Below are 20825 nucleotides of genomic sequence, written 5' to 3' on the forward strand. Positions count from 1 at the left end.
GCATAATCTCATATTTAATTCAGAAAACTCGGCTATTCATAACTCACACTTTCTGCATGCTGAGCCCTCCGAGGCCCTCAACAAGCACAGCCCTGGTTACTATTCCACTGTCAATTTACATTACATCCTCGTTAGCAAGCATGCAAATCAGATTAATCCCTCACCGCTGGCGCAGTTTGAAACGAAGCCATCGCCTCAAGGCCTGATGGGAAACGAGGAGCGCTCATTAGCACGGGCTTCGGGGTGATGACGTCTTCTGCTAACGTGGCTCCACTGACAGCGGCCTCGACCGTTTCTCGCCATTCATGTCTCGTTGCGTCGTTCGTGTTGGCTCCTTCATTGACATTGCTCAGCCCACCATGAAAGCACATCTCTTATTCATTCCACATGGGCAGACAGTAAAGAGGAGGAGGACGTCTCATGCTTCCTCTGGAACATGTGTCGGCCTCATTAATGACACAGTAACGTATGCAGAGCTGTGCATTAATGCAGACTCTGACAGCTGAAGGTTATCGGCTCCTCGGGCTCAGCTGTCCATTCACACTGAAATAAGAGAGCAGAGAGAAGAGATGCTCAACAACTGGAAAGGAAGAAGAAGAGGGGGAGAAATCTCTCAGCTGTATGACGTCCAATCTGGGAGGCAATTATGTTTGAACTTTTTCCTCCAAAAACAAGCACTTGGGTGTTGATTTTCTTATTCTTCTTGTAAATATTTGTTGTGTCTTTTTGATTTTCTGTTAGAAATTAGGCACCAGAAACCCTCATTTTATAATTTTATAAGGAACATCTGCCAACAAGAACATCATTTGTTTGCAGCTTATTTTCTTTGCAATCTTTTCTTTCAATTTACAAGTTTTCAGAGCAGCCAGCATATTTTAGGCATGTACAATTTCATCCAGTTTATCTCTTTTGCTTTCTGTGTGATTTATAAATGAAATACATCGATTCCATAAACTTGGGCGGCAGTAGCTCAGTCTGTAGGGACTTGAGTTGGGAACGGGAGGGTCGCTGGTTCAAGTCCCGGTCTGGACCAAGTCTTGAAATTGGCCTGGTAGCTGGAGAGCTCCTGACCACTGATGAGGTACCCTTGAGCGAGACCTGAAACCCCCCACCAGCTCAGTAGTGCTCGCTGTGTGCAGCCCCCTCACTCTGACATCTCTCCATCAGTGCATGTCCACAGGATCCTGTTATGTGTGTAGCATGTTCAACAACAGATTGTAAATAGAATTTCCCCTCGTGGGTTTATTAAAGTATATCTTCATAACTCGATGTAAAAAACAAAACGCTGTATTCACATCGCAAAACCACATCTGGGTGATTGAATTGTTGTTGTTTCGCAGCTGATAGTTTTTGTGACGACAAGGTTGTTGATGATTTTCCCACCTTGAGGGATCCTTGTTACGTTCCCCCAGAAACAAAACCTGTGTGACTAGGGTTGAGAATTGGGGAACTAACAAAACACCACACTTGTCACAAAGGAGGTAGAAAGAAGAAGTGGGCCTTTGGTTTCTGCAAAGGTGGCAGTAAGAACATAGCCCCCCCACAGCCACCAACTTGTTCTACCGAAATGATGGACAAATGGAAAATTGGAGCTGAAACCAAAGAGAAGTGGGAGTCCCTGGACAGAGGCGGAATGTGATGGAATAGAAAACTATCACTTCAAACACTCACTCAACTCAACTCAACTCAACTCAACTCAACTCACATTTTCACTCTAGCAGAAACGCCAGCGAGCCGACTGATGGCGTCGACTCTCTGGAGACACACGACCAACTGAGCAGGAAAACCCCGGCCTCCCTTTAAAGCCTCCCAGCACAGCTGATCATCATCAGCCATCAGGTGAGGGAGAACATCACAGGTGCATTCAATAGCTCCTGATGAGCAAGGAAACATGCATAGTTCTTGGGAATCTGTCCAATGAAGCGGCTATTTTTCGCCGTTTTTTGCCACTTGATCTTTACAGAAGTCTCGGCTCATCATCATGTGCTGTTTTTTGAATATAAAATGAAATACCCTGAACTGAAACTAATTCCTCCCAGGTTTGATACCAAACATATAAAAACTCTTGGCTCATGGATCTCCCGCTCACATCAAAAGACTCAGTCGACATTTCAACATGTGTATCCAGGTGTGATCAGAGACTCCTGTAATGTTTCCACCACATTTAGTCCCGTGAAGGTGACTGCGTTCCTGCAGTGTGAGGCGGGTTGGAAAAAGTCGGCGGGTGTCTGCAGAGAGAGGTGAGAGATTCACAGCTGAGGTGTGATTCTGCACACTGCAGATACTTCTTCTTCCTCTGCAGCCTTTTTCTCTCATTTTGAGATTTATCATCACATCTCCTGTTTCTTACCCCTGAGCCGCCAACTCTGCATTAATCATCAGGTCGGCACACCGGCGTCTCCGCTGCCTACATCCAAACGTTTAGAGTCAAACTCAGACATGATTACACCGAGTGTGGCAGGGATTGCATCATATCTGTTATTCCAGCTCAGGAGGAAAGCATGTCACAAAAATTCTTTTTTTTCCTTCTTGTTGAATATAAAAATTCTCTGGAGAATCGTAAAAACTCGTGTTTCCTGTTAATACTCTGTTATTTTAAATCCCCAGACTAATTAAATGTGTTTGTGCGTGTTACCGCATCATAAATCTGTTGTATTCTCACTTCATACTGAGATGTTTGAATCTGTAATAGAGCCATGTTTGGCCTCTAATTCAAGTCTTTACATGATTTTAACTTGTTTACACCAAACTCTGATGAGTGGTTTGCCATCCTCAAATGAAGCTGCTTGATCTTCTTCACAAGAAAAGTTTTTATTTATGTATGACACTGTTTAACTGCCAGAATGCTTTGTACATGGAAACAAACTTTTTTATTCTGACGTTCATTATTTGAGTGACAGTGAACAGTGAGCAGAGGCGCTGCTAGTCAACAGGCAAGGCAGGCAACTAATTGGAGCCCCAGACCAGTAGGGGGCTCTCAAGGGCTGACAAACTTTAAACCAAAGCAGGGGCTCAAAATGTGCAAATTTCACAACGACAGTAGGAAACCTCCCAAAGGGGGCCCCATCTGACAGCACTCATCTCATATCGTACCGTACAGTACCGTATCGTAGTACACTGCAGTCAATTAGATTTGAGTATTGAACCTGACAATTGTCTAAAGCTTGATGATTCTAATAGGGCTTGGTATTTGATGAATAAAGGAACGAGAAAGCTTTAGCACTTTAATGTGTTGTTGCCATCATTTATATAAACTAATTTGTGAATTTTAAAAGAGCATGCAGTCCATGAAAGCTGCACAAAGTGTTCAGGATTAAATAGACTCATAGGTATTGGTTTAATGTCTAAATATGGATCATGTTTCTTTTACAAATACACTTCAGTTCATAAACATTGTTAAGATCCACAAATCTTTAAGTATGTTCATCATGAGTGTTTAATGTATAATATACAATATGACATTAATGCAAGAAATTGGTTAAATTACATTTATTAATTTTAAAAACAAACACAGGAAAAGTAACACTAATGGGGGGTAGAAAAGAGAAAGGATGATGTTATTCTTACATTTTAAAGTGTTTGTTTTTTACTTGGAATGAGAGCTGACTTTGTTCCCCCTGCGCTGAGTAAACTCTAAAACAACAGACTGCTTTTATTCCTCATGCACGGTAACATTTAAAAAATGGACAACATAATAAACAGTGCTGCTTTTAAACCCTGAACCGAGCTGACATTTTGAAGCTTCACTTCCACCTGCAGCTATTTTTCACCCTGATTTCACCCTCCGTGTCGCACAGAGTTTGTCCTCTGTGAGTTTGTGAGAAGTGCAAATGGAAATTCCAGCGCTCGCTAGAAAAGGGGGCTGCCCTTTTTCCTGCCTACGCCCGACTGTTTCCTGCCCGCTGCATGACTAGGTGTGTTGACTTTGAGATGGGAGCGTCTGACTTCTGGGGTTCGTGTTGGTCTGACTGTGGGAAAGGGTGTTGGTTTCTGCGGGTCAAGCACTAATTCTCCACTTTGAGCTTCCTCTATAGCTGCTGTGTAATCTTCTCCTCAAAGTGAGATCTGCTGAAAACGTAGCGCTGCTTAATTAAAGGCTTCGCATCCAACATTTCAAGTCTTCCTTTGTCACAGCGGCACTGTGCACTTAGTCTTTGTGTTTGTGCAGCCCTGTCATAGACAAGTCCATTAGTGCTATTAGCCTCTGTTCTGTAACTCTGCCCTTTCTATAATGAGCGTGCACACAGAGGGCCTTCAGCTGAGGACTTCCTCTCAAGGTAAATATCTTTCTTTCCTCCCCCCGATGGAGCCCTGTGTTGTGTCTTTGACATATCAGTGCGTCTGTAAACTGCTCTGGAGACTGCAAGATTACTCTCCAAACTGAGTCTCACAGAGGTCTGCCTCACTGCACCTGAACAATACAGCAGTTCATTCACAGACTCACTCCGGCCGTCTCTCCCTGCGATAAAAATCAAGTCTTTGTGAGACTCTGCGAGGACGAGAGGAGGAAAAACGGTGTCGTGTTCTCCTAAGTGGGGTGTTTTTTTGTAAATGAAAGCATGTGCATAAATGTAACACATTTAACCTGCTTTAACCGGATCAGTGTTGCAAGCATGGTGTATCTTTTTGGTATTGGTTTAAAATGGGACATGGACTATTCAAAACATGGACATATTAGTGTTTATAGTCTACAGTGTGAGGAAGAGGAACAAGTCAATAAACACAGTCCTAGAAACCTGGCTTAAAGAAGAGAAGGAAATCATAATCTCTGACCTTTTGACCTTTTAGTAGACAAAGTCGTGCACTTTGGTACATGTATGGTCAGTGCAGTGTGGTCTCCTCCTGGGGGATCCCGAGGCGTTACAAAACCAGAAGAGATATATAATCCCTCCAGCGAGTTCTGGGTCTACCCCTGGCTCTCCTCCCAGTTGGATGGAAGACCTCCTGTAGCGAGGTGAGGCGACCAGGAGGCCTCCTGATCAGATGCCTGAACCACCTCAGCTGGCTCCTTTTGATTCAAAGGAGCAGCGACTACTCAGAGCTCCCCCTGAATCTCTGTGCTCCTCACGCTCTCTCTAAGGATGAGCCAAGACACTCTCTGGAGGAAACTAATGTCGGCCGCGTGTATCTGCAATCTCATTCTTTCGGTCAAATAAAGCTCATGACCATAAGTGATGGTTGGAACGTAGATCAACTGGTAAATTGAGAGCACCAATCCGCCTGTCAATCCTGCGATCCATCTTACCCTCACTCGTTAACAAGACTGGTTTTGATCTGTTTTTTTTTTTTTATGTACCTATATTTGTGTTTGTGCATGTAAACATCATATTCTAAATTTCAGTAACCAGGCTGAGCCCTTATCCCAGTTTTGAGAAACCTGATTTTGCTACCTGGAGCCATGGTGATTTCCAAGGCTGTCTGTTCTTCAGGAAAGAAGCCCTGAAATCACGCATTATACTCGTAGTTTTTGTCTGTTTGTACGCATGTGTCTGGGTGGTGGAGGAGCGAGTACAGAGAGAAAATGGAAGTGAGTGTGTGTAGTCAGCCAATGTGTGTGTGAGTAACGTTGTTGATGTGTGACAGACTGAAGAGAAACAGAGACAACACTGAAGTGATTAAATAAGTTTATTTGATTTACAGACATGTACATTTTCTATCACAGTTCAGTTCTAGAATAATATCCTTTGATTTCTCAAACATCGCTCTTTTGTATTGACTTGCTCTAAAAATAAAAATTGCCTCTGTTTTCTGCTCAACATCAGAAAAAGGCTCTTTATACACGATTCTTGTATGACAAGAAATAGCACATTCTCAATACATCACTTCAGTGATTATTAACACAGAATTACGCAACACAACAGACGTTTACTCCTAAAAGGATCGGGGCTAAATCCACTACGTTTTGGCAAAAAGTGAAACTCGATTCTTGACCCATCTGACCCGAGCCAATGTCCCTTCTTATGATGGATGACAAAAAGTCAGCACTTACTGTGAGCATGAAGTGACAGACCTCTGCTGCAGAGGCCGTGGAGTTGATGCTTTAAAGAAATCCCTGAACAATAAGTGTGCAAAATGGTTTTATCAGTTATTTAAAAAAGAAAAGAAAACTCTAACAAGAACTACAAAAATGAATGCAGAAGTATCGCACCCTAAACATGTCAGAAATTGGTTGTCTGAAAAACAATCACACAGAAGTTCCTTTTGTGTGTTTTATGTGTGAGGAGTCTACGGTGGCTGATGAGGGCAAATACTCTGCAATGACCTAAAGGATAAGCATGAAGTGAAACTGGTTGCAAATTTTAAAAGCAAAAAACAAATACAACAATGGAAACATGCTGCAAATGCACTTTTGCAATCTCCTTTTCTAGTCAGAGTAAAAAAGCTCCAGAACGAGCGGGCTAATTAAACTGTAAAAAGCTAAGCGCTAACTGCACTAATTGAGCTAACTCGCAAACAGTAGCTAGACTTAGCATCAGTGGTTACTTCAGCTAAGCTATCTGTCCATCAGGAGCTGTTTCACCATCTTAAAATATAATGAAGTTTCACCTAAATCAGATCAGGGACTGAAGTGATTTTCTTTAAATCTGTCAAGATGTTTTTTTTTTTAACAGAAGTGGTGCTTGGCCCTCAGAGGAGCTCTGATCTATTTGTGTGTGTTGATGTTTTGGTCTGGTATCAATTAATAGCATTGTGCCCCAGTCTGTAGGGGTGTGTACAGAGGGGTGGCTAGGGGTGGTAGAGGGCCCCCCTAGAAATCTGATTGGCCACCCCAAAAATCCTAATCTGTGATTGGCTATTTGCCCTATCAGATGTGGAGCTTATGTTAAAACAAAGGCTGCAAGTTTTTCACTTCAGGCCACCACTACATGAGTCAATGCCCCAGTTGTCCCCCCATCAAAAAAGTCTTGACACGCCCCTGCCTGTAAGCTGTCCATCATAGAGCTGTTTTTGTCCGGCCTGCTACAGGCTTGGAGCCCATTCGTTGTAATAACTGGATGTTGGGCGTTTTGTCTGTTGCATCATTGAATGATTTGATGTTGTTGTTTTAGCTTTCTGCAGCTCACTTTTTCACCAGCAATGAATCTGTTGTGATTGTTTTGGATTTTGTGATTTTGAATTTGCAGCCGGTTTCTCTTAAAGAAGTCTTTAAAGCCTTTGCAGCGTGTTTGTCCCTCTGGGCTACCGTAGCAGTCCGATTCATGATCACAGTAAAACAGGGCGACTCTTAGTGATGTAAAAAGGTGTTGTGTTGTTTCATTGTGATACAAACGGAGGAACATTTCTAAACCCAATGACAAACAGCAAAGTGTAGTATACTCAAACATGAAACTTCCCTCGATAGATTATTCTTCATTATGGTAACAAACAAATAAATACATTGCATCCAAGCCATCATTTACAATATATTAATGTCGCTGCGTGATATAGCTTTATATTTCTCTATTGTAGTTATAAAAAAAAACTCATTTGGTAAAATTACAAAAAAAAAAACAAGTCGATAAAAGGAAGGTAAGAAGCTTAGTTCATTAAGATGTAGGTGTGTAAACACGTCAGGTTGGACGGAGTCACATTCAGAGCGCTCCACGCAGTCGGAGAAAAGCTAAAGCTAATGATCTGTAACAAGGACACAGCCCACACAGCACCCCACACACAGGCAGTGAGTCATGCTCGCACATCATTGCTACAAGAAGCATCTCGACGTCTCCCTTTCTTCCTCTGCTGAGGTCAGACTCCCCCCCCTCCTCCTCTTCCTCCTGATGTGTTTTCTCAAAGGTCTGCAAAGTGCTTTTTTTTCCCTTTAATGCACAAGTTTTTAAACCTTTGACTCCATCAGTGGCTTCAAGGTTTCTGTAAAACTGTAACCAACAGACTAAAGAAACGTCCTTCAAGGTAGCTTCAAATTAAAGTTATTTTTATGTACAAACAACTAACTAGGGTAGATTTGTATCCTCTTTATGGGGTTTTATATTTAATCAGTGTATTTGCAAATATGATACGGTTATTAAAGCATGAATATTGTCTAACCCAGGTTTTCCATATTGTGTACTATCCTGTCTTCTGTACATTTTACATCTTATGTCACAGGGACTCTGGACCCTGTGTTTCCTGCAGGGACATCTGAGATCCTGCCGGTCTGCTTTCAAAGGGGGATTCCTCGCTTATCAGTTATCAAAGATAATGAGCGCTCCCCATCAGTCCAACCTGCAGCGGAGGAATTTCCTGTTCCTGTCTTGGATTACGAATTCCCTCCGAAATAAACCGATCAGACGTGGAATGGGATATGTACAAAAGCGAGGCGAGGGGGACAATGGTTGCAATTGTAACCAGCATGGAGCGGACTGGAGTCCATCATTAAAAGCCACTCGGTCTCTGTGTGGGTTTTGTGTCCAGAAATTCAAAACCAATCATCAGAGAGCTGACCCCCTTTAAAGGGAAACCTCGCTCACTGATAAGGCAGTGTGTACAAAAAAGTTGGTTTCCTTTAAAAAACATGTTTCTATTGCTTCTACACGAGAACAAAAGTCCAGAGAGTAGCGTTAACTTTTGGGGAGGGGGGGAAAGAAGCATATACAATATAAATTATAAAACATTTCATCCAGTGTTCGCTTATTAAACTGCCCGGATTGCATCAACACCCCTCCTGAAACAATCATAGGCGGAAAAACCTCCAGTTTCAAAATCATACATCACGACAGAAAATATATAACAAGAAAAAAAAAAAAAATGGTGACAAGAAATAATGTGCAGAAATCTCTCATCTCCGTCATGCTCTGTGGTGCTGTCTGCGCTGATTTAAGTGCTAAAAGCTCAAAGTAAAATCACATGTGGGGGGGGGGGGGGGGGGGGGGGGCAAAGAAACAGCAGACAAAGCTCAAATTGTTAAGGCTGATTCACTGACCCCTCGACTGAAACACTATTTGGCTCCTGGTTGACAGCTGTGTTTACATGCACAGGTTTTATTGTAAGAAGACTGCATCTGCCATGTGAACAGGATGGAGGTCCACGATGTAAATACTGCACATTAGGATATGCAGGGTCGTCTGATAATGAGAAAAAACATGTCTGTAAAGGCAGAATATTGCAGCTTCTATCGTGACCCGGGGCTAAAGACGGGGCTTCATGAGTCCAGTTTTTAAAAATGACTTTTCTTCTACTGGCTGCTAACAGAAGCAGCTTAATCAAACTGAATTCATAACAAGGAGCGGGGTTATTTTGTGCATGTAAACACAGTCAGAGATGGAAGTCATGAGAGTGTCGGTGGTCAGTGCAAAGTCTGAAGGAATGTAATGACGCCATGGCACTTGGTGCGGATCAACAGCCAAGGAACAGACAGACAGACACATAGGAGACGTGAAGACAGACAGACAGACAGACAGACAGACGGGGCAGGTTCATGGTCAGCTTTCAGTAGTATGGCATCATGAGTCAGAGGGGGTCGCGAGGATCAGTGGATCCTCGCAGACAGAGGTGAGGAGGACACCAGCTGTCGTCCAGCAAACCGCTGTGCGACATCAACACACAGTCTGTGATCTGGAGGCGTTTCAAAGAGGGGCAAGACGCTCCCTTCAGTTTCAGTTCTGAGCGGCCTCCACGAGAAAAAAAGGAAGAGCAGCAGCAGAAGTATGAGGAGGAGGTGAGGGATGATCATGGAGGTGATGGCGGTGATGAGAACATGGGCGTGATTTCAAAGGCGTGGATCAGCTGCCCTGTTTTTAAAATTTTTTTTATCTCCAATTTGTCATCCTTGTCGAGTTTGGTTGCTCCTCCAGATTGCTCCTCATATGGCTGTCACCTGAAAAACAGAAAGAGAGACAGAGACAGAGACCGTGAGACAGAGGGACAGAGAGAGTGAGACAGACAGACAGAGTGAGACAGGCAATGAGGCAGACAGACAGACAGACAGAGAGAGTGAGACACAGACAGAGAGAGAGACACAGACAGAGAGTGAGACAGGCAATGAGGCAGACAGACAGACAGACAGACAAACAGACAGACAGACAGACAGAGAGAGTAAGACAGGCAGACGGAGTGAGACAGGCAATGAGGCAGACAGACAGAGAGAGAGAGAGAGAGAGAGAGAGAGAGAGAGTGTGAGAGGGAAGACACAGGAGAGTCCCGCCTCTCCACAGGACATTCTCATGTAATTAATGTTGAGATTGAAAGCTCCTGGGCCATCTGTTAGGACCTTCCTGATAACACCATGACCAGCCTGTGACCTAAATATGTCCAACATACCGACACATAAACAGTTTGTTTAGCGCAGACCCCCCCCCCCCCCCCCCCCACACACACACCCCACATCCCCAGTCTTTGAAACAGAGGGCTATAAGCTGCACAAACACAGAGCTGCTGTCAGATCCACAATCTGTAAGTTAGACAGATCAAATGTTTAACTCAACACATACACAAAGATTAACGATGGATGCTGATGAAGAATTATTATCAATCTGATCGTTTTGAGGCGTTTTAAACGCTTCAGTAAGAATACAGGCTGCATACGCTGATGTGAAAAACAAAACAAAACGTGTGTGAGCAGCGCAGCGTCAAACTTTAGATCATCTCTCACTAATCCAAAGTGTTCACATCATGACTCGAGTAAAAGATAAATAACATGTATGCACACATACTATTCATCCTTACACTTCCTGTTATTGTTAATTAAAGGTATAGTATGTAGACTAATTAAAAATGGACTAAACCCACGTCATATACTGTTTTTTGTTGAGTTCTTACATCAACTGAAATATTTCCAACAGTTATGAAATCCAGAGAAATCTGTAATTTTATAGTTGTAACAGGACGTGTCTTGTCGCAGCAGCCGCCATGATGAGCCGCCATGACAGACACAAAATGTTTATCGTTGCCATGGAAACACCGGATGTTGACCGCTGCATAAGCTAGCAGGAGCTGCTGCTGAAAGCTGCCGTACTGTTGCTGTATGTGCTGCTGTGATGAAAACATCATGTAAATTATACTCTGATACATTAACTCGTCTGTAAACATAATCTCTTCCTCAGGTCGGTTTCGCCCGGTCGTTTTGACTACGGTCAACTCAGAGTTCGTTTTCACCAGGGGGGAGTTGGGGGAGTAGCAGAGAGAACTCCCATGATTCCCCGCCAGCCTCGACGTCGTCTTTTGTTATCGTTTTTGACTGAGAGCCCTTTTAAAAGACACAAATAGTGAATTTAAACAGCACATGTTTTTCGAGATCAGCCACAAACACATCAGGGAGAACATCTACAGCCAGATGTGTCCGCCTCCAGGTCATTGAACATCCTCTTTAAAGCATCCAATCAGAGCAGCTCGTTAAGTTTTAGCTCTTTTTGTAACTTGTTCAGAGTAAAGGGAGCAGCAAACTTTAACGCCATTTTCCCCAGATCCGTTCATTTTTACAGTTTATTTGATGTTAAGTCCCCTGACAAGCAGGATCACTTCACTATTTAAAAGACCAAGACAAATATGTATGTGTAATCATTCTTGGCAATCAACTAGATGCTGATTCTGATAAACATAATAAATCTTTATTTTGCTGACATCTTCAAAAGTCTTCCAGCTGTGATACTTTAATGAACAGAGATTAAAAGAGCGATGAATGTGGCTCCAGAGAGGAGATCTACCCTCCCTTTGGAGGCCGTTAAGCCACGTTAGTGATCTTGTGTGATTGGTTTGGAGGGACGGCAGCGTGTCCCGCTGTGTGTTGTGGTCCGTCATCAGGCTGCCCTGAATGCTCCAGTACACAGACTACTACTGCTGCTACAACAGGATTAGCGCAGAGCTAACCCAGCTCACACTTTATCACACCTATCCATTCAAATACTCCGACATCATCATACCTGCACACATGCCGGTGTGTTCCAGAAAAACAACAAGAGCTAAATCATACAAACAAGGATAATAGCTTCACATAATAGCTTCACAGGAGGATTAGAGGATTCTGTAAAACATTGTGTTTTGTTCTGGAGCTGCAGATCCAATCCTCTCTGGGATGAACCACTTCCCTCAATTATTGCCGTCAGTCGGTGCTTTAAACTGTGAATTGTTTATGAGCCAAACATAAGAATTAAATCCCTCAAATGCCAGCCAGGCATCGAGATAATTAGGAGTTGTGGATGCTTTGATATGTGTGAGAGTGTCCTGCGTCCTCACAGCTTCTCTGTCACTGTGACGAGACTGTTGGTTTCTCAAACAAACAGAGAGGAGGTCTGAGAGGTCTGGCACGAAACTAAACTTCTGATCAAACCAAAGACTTGCAGTGGCTTTTAGCTGGGAAGAAGCCAATCATGACTCAACTCAGCTCATCGGAGATGCTGCAGATGTGGCTGTCTGCTCTTTTTGGAGAAACCAAGCACACACTGTTTAAAGAAGTGAATAAAGCCAGCAGGACATACATAGGTTTCTTGGAGGGATGTGCGACTTTTTGATCCAGTAGATTTCGCCTTTGAGCACCAGCATGAAACCAAAACAAACTTCTCTGGTGACACCTCCTCCATACTGAAGCCTCTGCTCTCCTCCAGAGACACCCCCCCAACCCCCCCATTCCCCTCACGTTTGCACGTAGGACTTTTAAAAAAGCATCATAATTAAGAGCCATTAAACGCAAGCGGCGGACAAAATGCTCCTTGGCTCGAGCTGTAATCTCCTGCATTGTTGTGTTAGCATGCTAATGTTAGTGCTCTTTAGTTAGCTCGTAGCTTCACATTGCATGTAAAGTGACACAGAATTACTGTGATCTAAACACTTATACACAAGGGGAGGAGCCGGCCGTCCCGTCCATGTCATTTTGGGCATCATTTACATTTAAAGGTACAGACACAGAAACAGTCTGTTCTGAGCAGGGCTGAAATAGAGGGGTTTATAGGCATGAACAAATACAGGATCAGAGTGGATTTAGAACAAGAAACTTCACAGACGTGTTTAGAGGAGCTCTGAGACTTATTTAAACTGGTTGAAGAGGAGGAGAAGATGTGACCTTTAATAGACTCGAGGATACACATGTCACAATGAGGCCTGGCTGTGCACTTCTGCATGTGTGTTTGGGTGTGTTTGTGTGTGTGTGTGTGTGTGTGTACTCTACGGACACTAAGCTCTCACTCTGCATATCTGACTGAGGACGTACTCGCCTGCAGCTGAATAAACACTTTGGACTGTTACATTTGGGGCGGCTGCCACTTCATCTAAGTTTTCTTTTTTAATTTCCTGAGCAGAACGGGATTGTGGTTACTGGATAAATGAGTGTGAAGCTCTGCTGTCAGATCTCCCGCTGATCTTTTGACAGCGGCCAGCCCGGGGACGTCCTCTGTTATCGTGCGGTGCCGGGTGAGTCTGGTCAGCACCGGCCGCTTCCTCCCTGCTGAGGAAGTTAATTGGATCTCTGTGTATCTGATCTCCGTCTGGGATTGCATCGCTGGAGATTAATAGCTTGCGATGTATAACAGCTTAGGCGATTACAGCTTCTCTTTATCCTCATTTATTCGGTGGTCGTGTGTCTTTTCTCTCTTACTTTGAAATCCCTCTCCTACACTCCACTTCTCATCAGATATACACTTTCTTTAATCAAAATATTCCCCTTAATAAACTGCACAGTGCGTCTTTTTTTCTGCCCCTTAAATTCAGCTTGTTGCCCCCCTGGGACTTGTGGTTGAACTGTGAACTGTATTGATCAGAGAGTCAGACCCAGGGGAGGAAATATTGCCTGTCCCTGATTGGATTATCCTCCAAAACAAATGTTGGAAATCAATCACCGCGGAGCGCCTCCATGTTTCACTTTAGAGTCAGTTCACAGGCGCATTCAACTCCGACCTCATGTGGCTGTAATCACTGTTCTCTATAATTAGCCCCGTTTGACAGCAGGACAAAAAGCTTTAGCTGCCGAGTGTGACACAGAGCGGATGAAACCCTCAGGCTGAGTGTCACAAACTGCTCCTGAAACCTGATCTGTGAGGCAGCCATGCAGGAGCCTTTCATGTCACCTGCCGTTAGCTGTGCATGCTAATGCCTCCCCGCCTGTGGTAATGACATTGCAGCACTTAAAAGACCAAACTGGTGGCTTTTTGCATACCATAGCCCATTAGCTGCAAATTGTGTGTCATTAATATTTCTGCAGACTGTTCTCCAAAGAATATGACTACTTTTAAGATCGATTTCCTGCCGTCGAGACAGCCACTGGATCCCATTCATCAGTGCTAGATGCAAATGAAGTCGCAGCGCTTTGGAAGTTGCTTGTGATGGGTGATCCATCAAACCATTACTTTTTTCCCCTAAAGTTAGGCTTTGTTAAGGGATGATGTTGCTGCATGCAGAAAGTGTTTGGAACAGACGTTGGCACATTAAGGATTATTCTGACTCTGCTGATTTAGTACAAATATAAAAACAAAAACAAAAAAAATAAGAAACAACACTTCTTACATCATCATTTAGTATTACTCATGATGATAGCCTTCACGATTAATGTGTACTCGAGTACGGTCTGCGGGAGATGTGAATGCAACCGTGCTCAAACAAGGAAGTGCACCGCTATATGACTTAATTCTTAAAAACAGCTCCTGTTGCTTTGGCTGAAAAAAACACATTTTAATTTCTAAAATAGTATTAATCTGATGCTATTTTGTCCCTTCAGGCTCCCCGTAGATAGTGGTCCTCAGTGTCTCCCTGTAGTCTCAGTGATGTAAAAGAAGGACACTGCTGCATCTTTGAATGTCTCATTTCACTTCAACAAACTCTCAGACAGCTCAGCTGACGAGTCCAAAGTAATATCCACCTTATGACATCACACATTGACCTTATGACATCACACATTGACCTTATGACATCACACATTGACCTTTGTTAACGTTCCTTTGAGCTGTTTGACCTCAGTTTGGGATCCCTAACCACTTCCTGTTTCTGTACTTAACTTCATGTCCTAACCTTCACTCTACAGGAAAGGCCTTACTTTATTTCAAAATAAAAGCAGGGTTGTAGCTGAACAGGATGTGAAGTGACCTTATTTAAAGGCAGTAAAAAAACAAACATTTGAAAAATGTGATCAATCGTGATTCACCATTAAAAAATAAGTGATTAATAACAATTTTGATTTTCTGGTATTATTTCGCATTAGACACAAATGTCCAAATGTATTACACAATGAGACAATAAAGCTGGACCTTGAACAATGCTTTTCATCTGTCGATGCTCAAATGTCAGAGTGTCCTCCAGAACGCACCTTGGAGGGATATTTTTACAACAGTCATAACTTACTGACTTATGATAGACAGATAGTTCACTGTTATGATTCAGAGAAAGTCCACCATGTTTTGTTTCTTTTCTTTAATATAAGAGCAGGTTGTGAACAGGAGGTGCTGCGGCTATGTTTAATGCGGTTGTAATGTTGGGTGATGACCGGGAGGAAACTACAACTCCCGCGTCATTTCCTCCCCAGCTGTTTGTGGGGGGGGGGGCTGCTGATTGAAAAACATGGCCGCACCTGGTCAGGACAAGATGGAACAGTCAACGCTACACCCTCTCATATCTCTTTCTTGACACAAACAAAAAAATTAATATCTGCACTCAATAAAAAAAGGAACAGACGGGCGGCTCAGGGGCAGAGGCACTGCTTGAGGCCCCAGACCAGCAGGGGGCCCCTGAGGGCTGACTAACTTAAACCAAAGCAATGTGCAAATTCTGCAATGACAGTAGGAGACCTCCCAAAGGGGGCCCCATCTGACAGCACTCCCTCACGCTGCCCTGCTAAGTGCACGTGTATTATTGCTGTGAAAATCAAAGTTTGTCAATGAAAGTCACCAATGAAAAATCAAGAGGAATTATCCGTCTATCAGAGAGAAAAAAGAAACAGGACGTAATGATTCAAGGGCCCCTACTTGATTTTTGCCAAGGGCCCCGACAGACTCTAGCATCACCACCGCTCAGGAGAGCTGAAGATGGCGTTCTTTGGACCGCCGCGGCATGACGCCTTCACCAAGGACCAGCGCTAAGCAACAACCGAGAAAAGAAAACCGCCTTGTTGTCACTCGCCGCTCTCCTAGATTTTTTTGTATCCTCCTGTTTGAAACTCTTCAGGAATTTGCACCTTTATACAAAATTTCCATCAAATCAAATGCTGCCTTCAAATACCGCACGGAGACGGCACATCATCACACTGCGTCCAACTCTGATCTCTAACCGTCCTATTAGAATTCTCACACACCTGCATTTCCAGGTATTCACAAGTCGGTGTCATTTTATCATGAAGAACCCTCGACCTCGCGGCTGACATTATTTATTCCTTCCACTCAAACTAAAGTTGCTACTGCTGCTTCCTGGGTGGTGTGTGAATGGTCAACGGAGGGTGAAGAGGACGTTTAAATCCTTACCGGGTTCTAATGACATGAAGGAGGGGATCCAACCTTGACCTTCTGGCTGACCATGATAACCTTTCACAACAAAGTCGCAGCACATTCCTCGTCCGTCTAATCAGTGAGTCAGACTGTAATCTTGTTTTCTCTTCACTTTGAACTTCAGTAGCTCCCCATTGTACCACCGAGCAGACTTGGCTGGTATGCTGCCAACTCTTTGCGTCTTTTCTTCCCTCCGTTAATAATTACAGAGGTTTTTTTGTTTTTTTTTATACTTTGTGTGTGTGAGTCTGATAAAGGCAGGAAGGCAGCGCCGGCCTTGATAAGACGCCAGATAGTCGGTCAAATAACTCCAACAACTTCTTGACATTCTCTGAGAACAATGGGGGGGGGAAACGGATCATAGATCAATCATCGTCTGTATCATCTTGTGTATCGACCGCAGCGTTCTGCGATGTCATAAAGCTTCTTATCAGAGCGTCTCTGGACGGATCTTGTTTAGTGATCTCTGTGCCTCGGACGCAACACGATGCTTTCTAATGAGAAGAGCGAGCACTATAAATGTTAATGTGCCGCCAGCGTCTCTGTGTTATCAGCTACTTCAACTGCTGAAAGTGTCATATTGGCTCTTTTGCAGTAAAGGTAATTTACCTGGTCATACCTTGACTGAGGAGGTGGGCAGAGTCAGCTGGCTCAACCTGAGGAGAGAGGAAGAGAACGAGGAGTTAGGAATGAACACATATATAACAGCAAGAGACAATACTTTCATGAGGTTGCAGAGATTCAAGGGACATTTGAAGATACTCAGAGAAAGGTCACCTCAATAATGAGAAATAACAGAGTAGTCATTTCTACTCCAGATAAAACGCTCACAATGCCTTCGCACTCTGCATGTTAAAATAGGTATTTCACAGAATAAGGAATGTACAGACATTAAAGACTTCCTGGAGAATGTTTTCATTACATTTGTATTCATTTATTTTGTGTCTAATCCCTCACTGTCTGACTGTGAGATCAGTGTGAAAATCTGGTTGAAAACTGGTTCAAATGGAGTCAGTCTGGGGAGCCGCTTAGCGGTTATGACGCTCTCCTCATGTACAGAGGCTATAGCCCTCAGCTCAGCAGCCGTGAGTTTGAATCTGACCTCGGCCCTTTGCTTCATGTCATCCCCCATTCTCTCCTCCCAAAATGTCGTGTCTCTCTTCAGCTGCCCAATCTAATAAAGGCAGTCAGTCCACCAAAGTCCTCCTTCAACCATTTTTTAACCGGCTCAAATAACATCCAAGTGTGAAAAAACACAACTGTGTCTGTAATTGTAGCATCGAAAAGGCGATGAAAATTGTGATTAATGTGCGATGTCTCTACAATCATCTTGACCCATTATGTTTTTCATAAAAAAATCTGAAATACGACGAGAGATAAGGCTTGAGAATCGTCTCAACAATTCATCAACATGTGTGTGAAAGTGAGGAATCGTGTGACAGGAAGATTTAGTTCAATCTGGTGTAAACGTAAACGTTTAATGTGCTTCTTCAAATAGTGAAGGGGGGGGGGGGCAGGAAACATTGTGAAAAGAGAGAGGGGGGATGACATGCAGCAAAGGCGGGGGGCGGATTTGAACCCGCGGCCGCTGCGACGATGACTTCAGCCTCTGTTCACGAGACATGCAACATAACTGCTAGGCCATCCGGCGCTCCAGAAGTTTCACTTTTTAACCAGATTTTGAGCGCCTTTGTAACGGTGGCCATGGTCGTCTACTGAACGTCTTTGAAACACTAAAATGCTCACTGGGAATTTTGAATATTTCAATTCAGACTATTCTGCTTTAGCGTAGCTTGTATGGAATCTGACGATAATTAAAGATATAAAAAAACATCTCAACCAGCGCTCTAGGCACCGGTGGACCGATTCCATTGCATCGTTCAGAAGCTACATGACTTTACGTTAGCAAACTTTTTGAGTTATTTTGTTTAATTTGGATTTGTTTTGTGAGTTTTTGTCTTTTTTATTTTTTTAAAAAAAAATTTTTGGGGGGGGGGGGGGGCTGCACGATGCTCAGTTCTGTTCTGTTAAGTGGAATGACTTTGTGACTCATCTTTCATATTTCACAGCCTCCGCTAAGCACTTTGAAATGCTTTTTGAAAAGTGCTTTATAAATAAAGCTTATTATTAAACATTTATTAGTCTTTTTTCCACCACTTTTCACCAATTTGACTCAATTTGGCCATCTGTCGAGCTCGACCTGTCACTCACCACTCTCCGCTCGGGGCTGGCCTGACCCTCACTGAGTCTGAACGGTCGGGGCAGAGTGGCCTCGCCGATGAGACAGATCTGCTCTCACACACCACTAAGTGTGAATATGGATCGGGTGAATGCACCGAGGAAGAGGAGGAGGAGGAGGGGGAGGAGGGGGGCACGCACTGAGCTATAAATGGCATCCCTGCAGCCAAAAAAAGCTAACAACCTAGAAATAATAAAGCACTCTTCAGGGCTGGAAATAGAACGGCGCGCTCCAGTGAGTAACTCGTTCGGCTCCGCTCCCTTCAGAAATAGTGCTGAGTATCTGAGGACACACTCGGAGGAGGAGGGAGAAAAAAAAAAAAAAAAACGCAGCCAGCAAAGTGGCCGGTAAAGGCGGGGGGGGGGGGGGGGGGGGGGGGGATTTATAAATTGGAGGCTTTATAGTGTGAATGGAAACTATAAATATGAGAGTCATGAAACTAGAGGAGTTGTACAGAGTTGGGGATGTTGTCATCTCTCTCTCTCCCTGAGGTGCTGTTTGACGCTTGTTACATAAGAGCTGCTGCTGTTTGACTTCTTTGGGATGTTTAGCACACACACACACACACACACACACACACACACACTCTCGTTGAGGTATGCAGGGGTATGTTTGCTCTGTGTAGATGTATGTATGGATGTTATCTGACAAGCTAGCGTATGATTAACCCACCTCTGGGTGAGGTATAAGAACAAAGGAACAAACAAGGAAAAGAACAAGATGAACGATCCTGACAGGACTGCTCAGAAATGTACCGTGAAGTTCACAATAACACTTTAAAACTTAAAAGGTCTCTAAGTAAGATGCTGAATTATCATCACTGTAGAAGCATAAATCCAGCAGGACCTCACTAACCAAGACCAAGACATACCAGAGACCAGAGAGCTCCGAGACCGAGACAAGACCAAGACATTTAGGGATCAGGACCAAGTCAAGACCATAAAAATCATCATCTTGTGTGTAGGGGGCGTGTCCCTCACTTAGACTGTAACAGCGGGAAGGTTGCGTCCTTAACCAAATAAATTGAAGATACATGTTTTTAGTGGCGTTGTCCTTCTAATCACTGTAACAAATTGGAAAAACGTCCATCAGTGGTGGTCTTGGCCGGTCCTGATTTAAAGTCCGTAGTCCGCCCAGTCTGAGGCCGAGACAAGACCGAGTAAAACTGCTTTCGAATTCCGAGACAAGACTGAGACCTCCAAAAAGTGGTCTCCAGAGCAAGACCTATTTCAAGTACTACAACACTAGTAGTAGTAGAAGGTTAAGTAGAAGTTGTTTTCCTCTATTCAGGATTGTATTAGTGAAAAAGGACAAAAAGAGAAACCCCTCAGTGTCTCTGTTTAACATCTCAGAGTGTTTTAACTCCGTCTGTGGTCCTATCAGCTCTGCAGCGTGCAGAGTGAGAGTCATAAAGGCGCGTGTGGTTGGATAAAGTTTGACTGAACATGTGCCATCTGCCCACACTGAGCAATAATGTGGTCAGATCGTTTGAACCACAAACTAGTATCTATTACTGGCACGACGGCAAGAGTGTGACTTTTCTTTAAGTCATTGTTTCTGCATTCTTTCCCCTTTTTTTTTTTTTCCTGGATCACACCCAACAGAAGCCACAGCCAGGACTTAGTGCTGCTTTTAAAGAGACCCCCGTTAAAGCTGTTCTTCAACATAACAGAGGAATTATTAACAGGCTGTGTGGAGGCTTGACCCCTCGGTTATTAAGTGTAGTAAATTCACTGAAACGTGACGTTGACTGTTTGCACATTTCCTTTTTTTTAAAGAAATATTCACCTCACAAACAGTCTCACTCTGTTGTAGTTTTTCTAAAATCTTGCACGTCTGTCTTTATGCAAGGCTTTGGCGTGGGAACACCCAGCAAAACAACTCCACGGGGTGAAGAAAAAAGCAATGCAGACAGACATCAGACTGCCATCCTGTCTAAAAACGTCATCTTCAACAGGAAGGAAGTCATTTCTGAGGGCGCTGGCACCAGGGGAGCAAGCCAGTGTGATAAAAAAGTAGGAAAAAATAGTCAAGAAAGAAACAAGAAGTCATGTCTCACCATCCGAGCGGGGGATGAGTGTGTTTGTTTTAGCCTTTTAAGGCCATGACCAGCCCTCTCGCTTCACGTCTTTTGGTGTTTGCAAGGGGAAAATATGAACGCACAGATGAGAGGGGCGGTAGCTGCTGAAAGTCTAAGTAAGCACACTTTAAGG

The 20825-nt window shown here is 43.6% G+C and overlaps 1 protein-coding gene and 1 long non-coding RNA gene across 3 annotated transcripts in view; one reads left to right on the forward strand and one right to left on the reverse strand.

The window, feature by feature from the left end:
- The first annotated feature begins 1950 nt into the window (after window positions 1-1950).
- Window positions 1951-2646, forward strand: LOC132988815 (uncharacterized). Its single transcript, XR_009675872.1, has 2 exons — window positions 1951-2240; window positions 2383-2646. It is a non-coding gene; the product is annotated as an uncharacterized LOC132988815 (long non-coding RNA).
- A 5614-nt stretch (window positions 2647-8260) lies between these two features.
- Window positions 8261-20825, reverse strand: part of spns2 (SPNS lysolipid transporter 2, sphingosine-1-phosphate) — an 83154-nt gene continuing 70589 nt past the window's right edge. Inside the window, exons 12-13 of one of the 2 annotated variants that reach the window (XM_061055876.1) lie at window positions 16993-17029; window positions 8261-9793 (exon numbers count right to left, since the gene is read on the reverse strand). In XM_061055876.1, the coding sequence (XP_060911859.1) occupies window positions 9779-9793; window positions 16993-17029 (52 nt within the window). In that variant the 3' untranslated portion in view covers window positions 8261-9778. Of the gene's footprint in view, window positions 9794-16982; window positions 17030-20825 lie in introns of both variants that reach the window. The other variant, XM_061055877.1, reaches the window with a different exon arrangement.

The sequence above is a fragment of the Labrus mixtus genome, chromosome 14, assembly GCF_963584025.1.
Source record: "Labrus mixtus chromosome 14, fLabMix1.1, whole genome shotgun sequence".
NCBI lineage: Eukaryota > Metazoa > Chordata > Actinopteri > Labriformes > Labridae > Labrus > Labrus mixtus.